Here is a 13,984-nt window from a genome sequence, read left to right as displayed (position 1 = left end):
TGACAGACTGCTCTGTCTCAATCGCATGCATCATCACCAAAACATCCTGCCTCTCTTCCTCACGTTACTTTATCCCATCGTCCTACCTAGATATTTCCCTCTGCTGGTCACATTAGGCATTATAGTTAATCTACTATCAACAGTCTATCTAGGGAACAGGATGTGTTGAACAGGATATCAACACGGGAATAGATTGAGGGTTATGTATGCGCGCACGCACGTGTGTGTTCGCGCCGATCTGTTGGGGTGTGTGTGTGTGTTCGCGCCGATCTGTTGGGGTGTGTGTGTGTGTGTTCGCGCCGATCTGTTGGGGTGTGTGTGTGTGTGTTCGCGCCGATCTGTTGGGGTGTGTGTGAGTCTGTGTGAGAGAGAGAGTTTGTGTGCACATGTATGTTTGAGTGCGTGAAGTCGGACAGCTGTTTGTAAATCGGCTTTACACTCGTTATTGCGGTGGAACGTGAGACTGAATGACTGCACTCGAACATGTCCACTATGGTGTCGGACAACACTACAAATGTCCGTCCCTTCAAATAATGCCCTATTTAAGGGTATAGGGTCGATTTCAGATTCAGCCCCTGTCGTGGAGACTGAGCAACCCAACATCTCGATTGAGACAGAGCCTGTCGTGTGCGCGCCCGCCGATCTGTTTGTGACTTGTGTAGGTGAGTTTGTGTGCACATGTATGTTTGAGTGTGTTTTAAGTATAATTACAAAGGAATTCATTGGTTTTGTTTAACTCTGAAACAATTTTCGAGTTGCGTTGTGGTAAAAATAGCTACGGGTAATGCCAGCTGATTGAGGAGTTCAACCACTCTACGTCATCAACCTAGAACGCAAACAAAATGGCGCCGCCCATGGTCCAAATATAAAATCGATTTTTAAAATAACGTAGATCTTTCATGGGTTTTCTACCACATAATTCAGTAAGAGACATCATTTATGTTATATTAAGCCATACAAGTCTCAACACCAGGGGATCCCTTTAATGGCTACAACAAAGTGAGCTACAAATGTCTGAGCTGGATTTAATTATTTTACAGGTGAGCGGATCATGAGTGCGCGCCTGCGGATTATTGAGCTGAGTCAAGTCAAGTCATCTTTATTATTATATGGGCCATTCTACAGAATTGGTGCAAAGTCAGAGGTGGAAACATCTTGAAATTTTTTATTTTTTCCCCACAAATTTTGCATGTATGCAAATTGTATAATATGCAAGGTACACATTTATAGTAATTGTGCAGTTAATTCTCATAGTGTTTTTTCAGAAAATGCTGAAATATTTTCATTCTTCCCAAATTTGTCACTACCGAAACACAATAATATATCATTTATTAAGAAGGCTTATAATGACCTATTACGATTTTTTTGCATCTACCTACTAAAAATATTTTTTTTCTATTTTTAAAAAATATTTTTACAGGTTAAATCAATAATAATTTCAATTTTAATTATATTTAAAGTGTAATTTATTGGATTTGTTGAATTTTGAATCCAATCTTTTTATGTAGTTGGCATAAAGTTTATCATACTGATTCTAAACATAAGGATTCATTAGTTCACATATGCATTAAACCAAACACTGTCATAACATATTTGATAATTCAATATACGTTATTTTTGACAAAACATCCCACGTTTCGGTTGTGACTGCTCATTTTCGGTAGTGACAGTACTGTTTTGGTAGTGACCACAATACTTAAATTGTCATAGCTTATTCAGACTGTCAACATTTTATGTTAATACAAATAACTAACTAATTTTGCACATATGCAGTCAGCACATATAGCAGACACATCTGACAGTAAATATCTGATAAGATCACCTAGAGCTATTCTATACTTTGGGTCTTGAGGTGCAAGTGAGATGAGCACAGATTGTTCTACCTAAAAACGTCTTACAATGTAGATTGTTTCAGAATCACTGTTTTATTTTTAAAAAAATGTCCATTGCAATAGACATCAGAATTATTTAAGTGTACAAAATGGTCTCACTTAAAAATGACATAAAATGGATTCCATCTATAGCCTAAAATTACAGTAAATTAAGGAACAAATATAACCTCCATTCCAATATTTCATGTTAATTTTGAAGTGAGTGAGTGAGTGAGTGAGTGATTGAGTGTGAGATTGAGTGTGAGATTGAGTGAGTAAGTGTGTGTGTGTGTGTGTGTGTGTGTGTGTGTGTGTGTGTGTGTGTGTGTGTGTGTGTGTGTGTGTGTGTGTGTGTGAGTGAGTGAGTGATGTAATTCTCCCTGTCAAGTTAATTATATAAATTAACATTAATGACAACAACCTAACAACCCTTCGCTAGTATCATGGACTGCACCTTTAAGTAATTGTAATGTGATGAGGTTACAGAATTAAAACTTGCATACTAAACCACTACTAAAACATACTACAATACTAATGATTTGCATAACTGTACTAAAATGTAGTTTAATTCTCAAAATAAAGGATTATTTGTTCCCATTTGTCACTACCAAAACAATGATGTCACAACCGAAACTTCAAGATTTGTTTTGGTTGTGACTGTTTTGGTAGTGACAATTTTAGATAATTTGATTTGAGCCTAGTTCGAAGATGCTAATCAGCACACGGTTAGCAATTACTGGTCAGAACAGATATACACATATAAAACGAAATTTTATGGAATAACATCCAAAAAAGTGTTCTTAATCGCAGAAAAAATGTGTTTGGTAGTGACATTCCTTAAAGTTACACACAGATTTTCAGACTTTAAAACACAATTACATCAAAATGATGGGACAAATCTTTTCACCAAGTAGCATATGAGAGAGAGGGACACAGGAATATTTCCTGATCAAAAAATTAGGGGTGTGGTTAAAATCAGTCTCAGCCAGTGGACTAAAACATTCACTGTTTCGGTAGTGACATGAAAATAAGGGACACATTTTTTTACATACATTTTCATGATTTAAAAATAAAATATATATTTTTTTATACTTCATTTTTTTTAAACAATCAAAAAGATATGTTTAAAAACAAGAAAGAAAAAAATTACAAAAAATGTTTCAATATAATTTTCACAAGTTGAAATTTAGATGTTAGGGTTTGGGACAGCCACCTCCCAATTGAAAGTACCCTATAAAAGATGATTTTATATATATAAAGCTTAGTGATATTTGAAATATTATAGTGGGTTTCAATAGATAATTGAAGGATCTTAGTAAACATCTAAGATTTGAATAATTAAATGCTTTTAAAATGTGTTTTTTGGATGGAGGACAGCAGTTTGCACCAATTCTGTAGAATGGCCCATTTACAATGACGATTGTTTCAAAGCAGCTTCACAGTGTTAAACAGGACAATATTGCAGCAAAATTTGATTTGGTTGTACAGTCGTTCTGGGAAAACAGTGATGTTATCAGCTTATTTCATTAAAGGGTAACTAAACCCTAGAACAACTTTTTTTAGTTAATGATCTGCAAGAATGGAGCTTTATTATTATTGTTCATTGAGTCAAGTAAATGTTTTGACAGTTGGGTTTAAAGTGTTTAAATTCTATAATATATGGTGTAAAAACGTCTTAGTGCTGCCCTCTTAAGGTTAAACGGTGGCTATTGCGGTTGAATTTTCCTATTGGACGTTATGGTACTTCGTTACGTAGGTTTGTACTTCCAACGGCTCACTACCACGCCCCTGGCGGGAACTCACAACGCCCCTGGCGCAGCTCACCACGCCCCTGGTATAAAAGCATCCTGTTTCAGTTCAAAACCTCTGTAGCGAGTCAGGAGTTGTAATTGCGAGTATAGAAAATTATCAGGATAGCATATATTATCATCTAGTTAGCACAGCCATTTGTATAGTCATTTAGATTAATTCGTGTAGCCTAGTTAGTTAATTAGCATAGTTGTTAGTGTAGCATTGTTAGAAGTTCTCTTCACTTGCTTTCAACATCCTAATTAAGAAAATACAGATATATAATGCAGTTGTAAGTACATGTTTAGCTTTTCTTCTGATATTTTTGCCGCCTGTCATGTCTACAGATAATTTTCATACCTCAGACGCTTTCAGACAAACCCTGACACGCAAATGGTTGCCGTGGTAACAAACAACAAATCCGTAACGTGCTAGACTGCTGGCGTATGTAGTCTAACTTTTATTTAATGCATGAGGAATATTTAATATGAGGAAATCTGTTGTAATAGGCTATTAGGTTTGAACTTATTGGTCCTGCGCTTTTTTTAGTGGCATTCAGTATAAGGATATGGCTGTTCAGTGTTCATAGATTAGTTAGTGATCTCATTCTCTCTTGCGCTGCTGCTTCGCTAGCATGAATGAATGAATGAATGAAAGCATTGTCGCATCGGGAGTTAACGCAGTTTGAGCCTACAAACTCTGTGTCTACAGACATTTCACCCTCCTCCAGTCCACTTCAGGTGAAGGTGGTGGAGAAAAGTCCTCTAGTTTAGATGACTGCTCTGTTGCAAAACTACTGTCCTCACTCCAGTCACTATCCATCTTTGCGAGTCTGACAACTGTCAAACAAGTTGTCACTGCGGGTCTCAGGTGCACCCCCCCCCCCACCCCCCCCCCGCCCTCGTCTCGTCCCCTCTGTCTCTGCTGGGCTCTGCCCACTTTTGCAGCATTTTTCAAATATTGCCAGAGGGCGGAGTTACGCTGTGAACAGGGGTTTAGTTACCCTTTAATGTTAGTTTTAACATGAGTCACACCGGTCCTCTTCGCTCATTACAGGCTCGTTCTCATAATTACAGTTAATGCGTTGGGCCCGGCAAGGCTCGGACACAACGTGCACAGGCTCCGGTAGGGTCGGGCTTGATTTTTAGAGCACGATCTAAGCTCTAATTGACATTTAAGGTGTCATTGCTGCTCGACCTCATAACCGTCGTCTTTGAGAAGCGGCTGCAGAGCGGGGCTCAAACGAGGCCGCTACTGCTGGGTGGTGTAGGCCTATGTTGATATGGCTGCGGAGACTTTCTTTTCTTTTCTTTTTTGCACAGCCTGCAGATAGCCTCTGTTGGATCCGCTGGTTCACCATTTGCATTTGGTTTAAATCCATAATACTGCCAAATGGACATCTTTTCTTGGATATTAAGCCATTGTCCTCCATTTTATGCCTGGAAAATTTCGTGGGGCGTGCAGGGTAGTGGGCGGGATCAGTGCGAAGTAGATGATATTATCGGATATCGCAATATTTTTGAAGGCGATTATCACCCAGCCCTACTACACTGTGTCGACATTTTTGTCTGATAAATTATCTGCGAAATCAGTTACAAGTAACTGCCGCGGATAATCCGTATCATAGCAACGGAGCGTCTCAAAAAAAAAAAAAAAAAAAAGCTGCGCTTCCAAAACGCTCTCAAACGCTCACAGCGAGGCGTTTTCAGCTGAGCGCCTAGCATTTTCAGCCGGCTAAAAACGCTTTGGTGGACACACAGCCTTACAGTCCCTGAAAAACTAAAGCAACTATTTACAGAATTTACAAGTGTAAAAAACTCATTTAGTTGAGAAAAATAGTCTGTTATTGAGTCTGTGCTGTCTGTATGTGTGCGTTATATGTAGGGTTGGGCATCGTTTTGATTTGAACGATTCTGATTCCGATTCCGATTCCGGTTCTTTTCGATTCTCGATTCCGATTCTTTGAGGGGTGGAGTCAAAACATGTCACATCGATATTCAATGCTATTTTCAATACAACAGGGGAAAAACGCAGCATATGCTGTCAATTAGATATTTTTTATATAATTTTTTTTTGTCTGTCTTTTGAAAGTCTAGGCAATCAAACATTTCTTCTAAAGAGATCACTTTATATGATAAAGCTTTTAAGCTTTTTCTCATATATAAACATTGATCAATTACTATTAAAATTATCTCACAAATATTTGTTAACTCAATGTATTTTTTACAATGGGGTAATTGTGTTGTAATAGTTTACACATAGCACAAGTATGCTTGATTTCGAATGGTAAATTGAATAAACAAAGATACATATTACAAAAAATAGCACAAATAAATACAATAGAATAAAAGATATAAATTAAATAGACTGCTTTATTTTTTCAGGTAGGTCTAACATTCAGGTAAGAAACTGAATAAAAAACGCAAAGTGGCTAAATAAATTTAAAATAACATTGGATAATGTTTTTGCAAAAAATTAAATAGTTTCATATAAAACCATTAACGTTAGACAGTTGATCAGTCAAGAGCAGTGTGATTGTTTGTCTTTTTGTAGTTTGACTTTGAATAACAAATGACTGCGGTCCCTTTAAGAACTGCCGCACTCATTGATCCTGAACACTGTTCCTGTTACTCATTCTTCATTTCTTCCTGAATTGTTTAAGACTGTGTTTACATACTGTTCAAAATGTGCACTGAGAATTTGTTTGAGTGTATTTGACCAATAATAAGCTGGAAAAAGAAGCAAATATTTGCACTTGTATGTCAGGGGCGGCTTTATTAGGGTAGGCTGTGTGTGTGTGTGCGCTTCAGATGTGAGCTTGAAATCTGCGGGGATTCGTAGAATTATGTGCAATCCCGCGCGAAATTCAGACCAATCACACACACTAACATTAACACGCTGTCGTAAGGAAAAGTCCAGCAGAACGCGCATCCGTCGTGTTCAGAGGTTAACCGGCTGAATGAGAATATGCGGCTGCCTGTCAACTCGCTGTCGGTCAGAGAGGAGAGGAGAGGAGCTGGGATCGATTGTGTAGGCTGAGCAGGCTATCGTATCTTTTCAGATATTTCAGTATCTATATTTTTGACAACACTAGTTGCACTGTGCCGACCCAGGCTTGTAAAAGTGAAATAAATCCACACTTCAGAGCGCCGTTTACCGGGCTTCCATGACTAAAAGAACAAGCGGGCGCGCAAGCACCGGAAATCAGGTGGCCATGGAAACCAAAACTTGCGCGCTTGGAACCAAAGATCGGAACCAAAAATAAATTTTCTAAACGATTCCAATGGAATCGTTATTTTTTAAACAGTTCCAAGTTAGAACCGGTTCTCGATGCCCAACCCTAGTTATGTGCGCTAAAAATAGCAACTCATGCTGTATACTATTGGATACTATGGAGACTGTAAGCACGAGGTATTCATCAATGCTTACAGCATATCTTACAAACACTGCGCAAAATAATGTCTTTTGATTCCTTACTACATCCATCAGTCAAATATATGCTGGCTATGCATTGACTGGCTTATCCAACTTAAAACGCATGAGCGCATTTGACTGACAGCTTTAGCAGCCAGTAACACGCTCCCTTCCTATCATGTGTCATCAGAAAGCCTGTGATTGAAGGAGAGAGACCTGGGAGGGTTTAATATGAAAGGACCAGTCCAACGTAATGGGGAGATTGTAAGAATAATGATTATAGTCGCTATTTCATTGAAAAAGGACATGATTTATTACTCTAACTCAAAACGCTCATGCAAACAAACAGAGGATATTTTGTTTTTTTCCCTTATTTTTTTGGATTAAAAGTGGGATGCATTTTGAAGAGTGGACTGTTACCGACATGTATGCTGTTGTTTCATGGATTCCCGATCTGATCTGCACAATAGGAGATTAGTACCGTGTTTATTATCCTAATGTTTAAATGGCTAGCGCTTTAGCATTTCATTTAACCCTTTCCTCTCAGTTGTATTTATTGCAAAAACGAGTTCAGAACATGAATCTTGAGTGTTTTAGCTTTCAAGTGATGCATAGTTTGTGATAGTTGATTGAAGTTTGTATAAAACAAAAGTAATTAAAAGTAGAGACACGCCCACTTCCGTTAACCGCCCCGCCCATGATCCGGTGGGCGTTAACTGGTTAAATAAACTTTAAATAATGTTTTTTATAGTCCGAGTTTCTTACAGTTCATGACTATTTTATGTTATTAGAGAATGTTTGAAGATGTTAGAATTAAATAGAACTGTTGATACCGTAGCCTGCCTTCTGATTGGATATAATTTTGTTTCATTGTGCGCACGTTTGTCCTCACTGTGCGTTCACACCACCAGCGGCGAGAGCGGCAAGGTGGCCGGAAGTCATTCATTTTCAATGAGAGCCGGGCGGCGAGCTCCGGCGAGAGTGGCACGGCGCGTCTTGGACGTTTTGGGCGTCGAGGAGAGTTGAAATCAGCTCATCTTTATGGTAATGAGCTATGACGTGGTTCGGCGGCAACCAATTGGAATGTAGAAGTGCTCCGCTTGAAAGAAATCCAGAGAATACAGGCCTGTAAACTTTGGTTCCGACCGCATTAGTTCCCAAGCAAAATGTAAGAGAAGTTGATCATTGCTGTGCGGGTTTCCCTATAGTTTATGACGAGATCATTCATAGTGATGTGTAATTTGTTAAGAAGTCGTACAGGACTATTTTATAGGCGCTAGAACGCTCGTTTTTCAGCGGGTATGCAATTCATTCTTGCCTTCACATTTAAACGGTTAATTTATACCCTACTTGTGGTCAGTCTATTCATCAACATGCTTGTTTCATTTGCGGCCTCTTTAAATACAGTTTAAAAAAAGAAAAAACATTCGATCTACGTCAGAGCGGCAGCACAAGGAACATATCAAGAGTATGCAAGCTTGTTGTTTGGTCATCACAAGCTTCAGAAATGGTGACAAAATATATTTTAAAAAGTCTTTCTAAACAAATATTTAGTTTTTTTTATGAGCCCTAATATTCAAATACAATATTTTTTATTTCCATCCCTACAAGATACATAATAAATCTTTAAATCTGCAAATGGACTAATGCAAACCCTGCATAATAACCTCTGTAAAACAAAGCACCTTCATCTACAATCCACATTCAAAACAGACAGTAGCAAAGTTTATATGGACACTTTTTGTTTAATTGGGAATTAAACCATTCCAAATGATTAATCTAAACAATGTTTACATGAATGAACACTAAATAAATTGATTAAGTTGATGTGTTCCTCTATGTGACAAGCATCAAATCGGATTTTGTCTTTTTACATACATAATTTGATAGCTAAAGAATATATTACTATCATCATCACTGTTGTATGGTCTACAATAAAATGAACTGTTGTGTTAAAACTGACACTTACTGCCATGACCAGTTCAAAAGGGTGTTTGTACACCCTCACAGGGGACTGATACTTCTGCACCATGGTGGAGAGTACAACAGCGCTGACAATCTAAAAACAAAAGACAAAGCCAGGAAAGCGGTCAAACATTCCACCTTATGTAATTAGCCCAACAGATTTTGGAAGATTTCTCAAACCTAATAACGTTAATATAAGTAATATATAAACAAATCTGACTACAGATTACGCCTTAAACGTGAATACGTAATACAAGATTTGTCAAATCAGTTGTTATAACTTTTTAGGTATTGACCGGTGTCTCTAAATAAAAGTAAGGTTTGCTTACTTTTCTCCCCATTTAACGTTAAATGTTTTATATGCCGAACGTGTCTGATAACTGCAGCTAACGCAATTAGCCTGTTAGCACAAACAATAACGCCTGACAATAAACTCAAACGCAACATAATTACGTTACCCACAGATTATACTCAAACATTAAACTCCTCTCATCCCAATAACCTCTATACTTTAATGTATAGTAACCAAAATAAGGAACGTAACGTTGCATTAATAAACGGTTAACGTTATTATGAGAGACGGCCGACGTAGTGTTAGCAAACATTATTAGCCATTTTACCTACAGATGAACACAAAATTAGGTTCATGATGTTAACATTGTTTAACCAATATCTAATTTTAGACACATTTCTGTATGTGTATTTTGTAAATGTAACGTTACTTTATACTTACTAAATCAATATGAAGAAAACAGAACAGATAATTCGTAGCAGCAGATAATGCAGTAACTTATAGGCTATGTCTGAATGTAAATGTTGTTCTTCAGGTTCTAGATGCTAAGATTGGTGGGTTTGGATCTCCATGTTATGATCTCTCTGAATGAAATAAATCCGAAAAGTGACTCCGATCAAACGCGGTCTGGACTCAGAGCTCCACTGCTGCCGAATCTGCTGCTCCATTACAAACTGACTAAGTTAGCTGCAGCTGAGAACAGAAAAACACTTGCTCCTCCTCAACTCAGTATTTTTCCAATTCTGACCTTGTAGTTTTCGTCGCCACCGTGCGACTGCTTGACAAATAAACACCACAAGAATATATATATATATATTTATTTATTTATTTTTATTATTTTTTTATTAGAACACAATTCTTCACAAAACACAATTTACAAAATCTCTCGTTGGGAGACTAAAGTGCGGAACAGTTAAGTAGAACCAGAGCCATAGAAAAAGGTTTTTCAACGGCTCTGAGTAGAACAAAATATAATAATACAAAAATACAAATAAATACAAATAATATAAAATAAAATAAATTAAGCAAGGCATTACATTCCATTAAGGCATGTCAAAATTCTACACATACATGATAAATTGTTTCAGTCAATCATTTAAATATTCTTAAAATAAAGTTATATATGGAAGCTTAGCAAATTATAATGACAAATAATTTGAGACATCTTCACATAGAGAGTAAATGTTATCACTGGAATCTTTCAGAAGTTTCACAGAAGCAAAGTATTCCCTCAGTTCAATTTTAAACACCACTAAGGAAGGATTTTTGTTTTGCCATTTGCATATGGATATGGTATTTACACATAATTGTTATGATATTGTAAATTCTAAAGAGTTCTTTTGGAAGATTTTCATTACCAAAAAGATTTTCCTCTAACTTTATTTGTGTGATTCTCTTCATTTTTGTTTCCAGCCAAATCATGACATCTTGCCAGAATCTTTTTGTCACTCAACAAGAGAAAAACGTCTCAGGTTACGTATGTAACCATGGTTCCCTGAGAGGGAACGAGACGCTGCGTCGAAACGCTAGGGGAACGCCTCTGCGTGATGCGTCATGAAGCACTCGTGAAATCAGTCCAATAGCGGGGAGATACGTCATAGGCGGGTGAAGTCATCGACCAGGAAGCTATAAAGCATACCCGGACCAAAGAGTCACTAGCTTCTGAAAAAGCCGAACAAATCGATCACAGGCATGCCTGTGGCATAGTATGGCATAGAGACGCAGCGTCTCGTTCCCTCTCAGGGAACCATGGTTACATACGTAACCTGAGACGTTCTCTTTACCGAGGGAACTCGAGCTGCGTCGAAACACTAGGGGAACTTAATGCCCATGTCGCCAGAGTCCCAAATGTCTGTCTATGTGAAGTTTGCTCAACCCAGAAACACCCGGGACCCCGGGGTAGAGGCCACATCTAGATTGTAGAACCTCACAAACGTATGCAGAGAGGACCTGCTGCATCACACACCTCTGAAAGTGAAACTCCTGATATGAGAGCCATAGAGGCAGCCATACTCCTGGTGGTGTGAGCACGGACCCTCATTGGTGAAGGCTGTCCGGCCAACTCGTAAGCGAGTGAAATAGCCTCAACTATCCACTTACTAAGTGTCTGCTTCGAAGCCGGTTTTCCCTTACTCGGGGACCCAAAACACACAAACAGTTGTTTTGACTTTCGCCACAGGGCAGCTCTGTGGACATAGGCGTCTAGGGCCCTGACCGGACACAGCAGATTCAGCTTCTCTTGGTCTTGATCAAGAAAAGGAGGAGGACAGAAAGCCTTCAGCATTACTGGTCCCGGTACATTAGTCGGGACCTTAGGCACATACCCTTCCCTCGGGAAGATAAATGCTTTCACCATTCCAGGTGCAAACTCGAGGCAAGAGGGTGCTACTGATGGAGCCTGTAGGTCTCCTACTCTCTTTAGGGATGAAATAGCCAGAAGAAATACCGTTTTTAATGTAAGAAACTTTTCTGACACTTCTTCTAACGGCTCGAACGGGGATAACATAAGGCCTTCCAATACTATGGCTAGGTCCCAGGTAGGAACCCTCGAGCGTGCCGCAGGTCTGAGCCTCAAAGTACCACGAAGGAAACGCGTGACCCACGGGTGTTTCCCTACTCATGCATTGTCTAAAGGTGTGTGGTAGGCTGATATAGCCGCCACATACACCTTCAGAATCGAAGGGGATAACCCTGCAGAGATTTTTTCTTGTAAGAACTCAAGTACTGAACCAACCGGGCAGTTAACAGGGTCTAAAGCATGGCCTGTACACCAGGCGACGAAAACTCTCCATTTGAGGGCGTAAAGTCTCCTTGTGGATGGTGCTCTGGAGTGCAACATGGTTACTATTACCTCAGTAGATAGACCCCTATCTATGAGCTGGGCCCCCTCAGAGGCAATTTCCACAGCTCCGGACGGGGGTGCAGTACTGACCACCACCCCCCCCCCCACCCCCCACCCCCCTTGCGAGAGAAGGTCCCTCCTGATGATGGGAATTTCCCAGGGGGGACCCCCTAAGAGAGATTTGATTTTGGACAGCCTGACTCGGCCCGGTCAGAACGGGGCTATCAATAAGAGCTGGGCCCCGTCTCGGCGGACTCTTTCCAGCACTCCTGGGAGCAATGCCAGAGGGGGAAAGGCGTACAGACGCAGCCTCAGCCGTGAGGGAGAAGAATAACGGAGTCTCCATTCCCCCGGCACCACTCCCTGCCTCGACAGGGCCCAAATCAACATTCGATGCGCCAGCTTCCACAACTGGCGCGATCTTAGCCCCCCCTGGCGATTTATGTACGAGACCACCGCTGTGTTGTCCGACCGAACTAGCACATGACAGCCCCAAAGGTCTGGGAGAAAGTGCCTGAGTAACAAGAACACGGCCATCAGCTCCAGCTGGTTTATGTGCCAGGAGAGCTGATGGCCACTCCACAGACCCCGAGCCGACCGGCCACTCATGACCGCCCCCCAGCCAGTTAGGGAGGCATCCGTCGTTAGCGTTACGCGACGACAAGGAACCCCCAGAACTGGACCTTGGGACAGGAACCAAGGATCCTTCCACTTTACCAAGGCACGTAGGCAGCGCCGCGTGACCTTGATCAAGCGAAAGGGATTTCCCCTCGGGGAGAACCCCTTGGTCCTGAGCCACCACTGTAAGGGTCTCATGTACAGCAGGCCAAAAGGTATCACGTTGGACGCTGCTGCCATCAGCCCTAACACTCTCTGTAAGTGTCTTACAGTGAGTGACTGACCTAGCTTTATCTGGTTCACGGTATCCAGGATCTTTTTCATCCTGGGAGGAGATAGCCGAGCCGACATTGTTTTCGGGTCCCACACTACCCCCAGAAAAGTAATGCTCTGCTGAGGTGCCAACACACTTTTCTTTTCGTTCAACCTTAGCCCCAACACTCTCATGTGGGCAAGAACAGCATCTCGATGCTGAACCGCCAACTGTTTCGACTGCGCTTACACCAGCCAATCGTCGATGTAATTGAGTACGCGAATGCCCTGGAGTCGCAACAGAGCCAGAGCCGCATCCACGCACTTCGTGAAAGTGCGGGGCGATAAAGCTAGGCCGAATGGCAGCACTCGATATTAGTAAGCTTCTTCCCTGAAAGCAAACCTGAGGAACTGTCTGTGCTGCGGAAGGATGGAGATGTGGAAGTAAGCATCTTTTAGGTCTATCATGACACACCAGTCCTCTGACCTGATGTGACACACGATAAAACAGATCGTGTGTCACATCAGGTCCGAGGACTGGTCTGTCACATCAGGTCTATCGTGACACACCAGTCCTCGGACCTGATGTGACACACGATCTGTTTTATCGTGAGCATTTTGAATTTTAATTTCTTTACTGTTCTGTTTAGTCGACGCAGATCTAAAATAGGCCTTAACCCTCCATCCTTCTTTGGAACTATGAAGTACCGGCTGTAAAACCCTGACTCTCTGCAGTGGGGAGGGACCCGTTCTATAGCCTCTTTTCGCAGAAGAGTCTGTACCTCTCGTTCCATGACCAGAGCCTGCTCGGGGCTTATTACCATAGGAGTAACCCCGCTGAACACGGGCGGGTGTGACCCAAATTCTGTACCCTTTTTCTACTGTGAGCAGGACCCATTCTGAGACATTCGGCAGAAGTTTTCACGCTGCCAGAAAGTCTAC

At 40.7% G+C, this 13,984-nt stretch overlaps 1 protein-coding gene across 2 annotated transcripts in view; it reads right to left on the bottom strand.

The window, feature by feature from the left end:
- Positions 1 to 10,076, bottom strand: part of si:dkey-237i9.1 (SEC14-like protein 1) — a 244,779-nt gene extending 234,703 nt beyond the window's left edge. The window contains exons 1-2 of one of the 2 annotated variants that reach the window (XM_067459467.1): positions 9,772 to 10,076; positions 9,043 to 9,132 (exon numbers count right to left, since the gene is read on the bottom strand). In XM_067459467.1, the coding sequence (XP_067315568.1) occupies positions 9,043 to 9,105 (63 nt within the window). In that variant the 5' untranslated portion in view covers positions 9,106 to 9,132; positions 9,772 to 10,076. The remainder of the gene's footprint in view (positions 1 to 9,042; positions 9,133 to 9,771) is intronic. The other variant, XM_067459468.1, reaches the window with a different exon arrangement.
- Between the last annotated feature and the right edge of the window lie 3,908 nt (positions 10,077 to 13,984).

This window comes from Pseudorasbora parva, chromosome 12, assembly GCF_024679245.1.
Source record: "Pseudorasbora parva isolate DD20220531a chromosome 12, ASM2467924v1, whole genome shotgun sequence".
In the NCBI taxonomy this organism is placed as follows: domain Eukaryota; kingdom Metazoa; phylum Chordata; class Actinopteri; order Cypriniformes; family Gobionidae; genus Pseudorasbora; species Pseudorasbora parva.
This window is presented reverse-complemented; position numbering and strand designations above follow the sequence as displayed.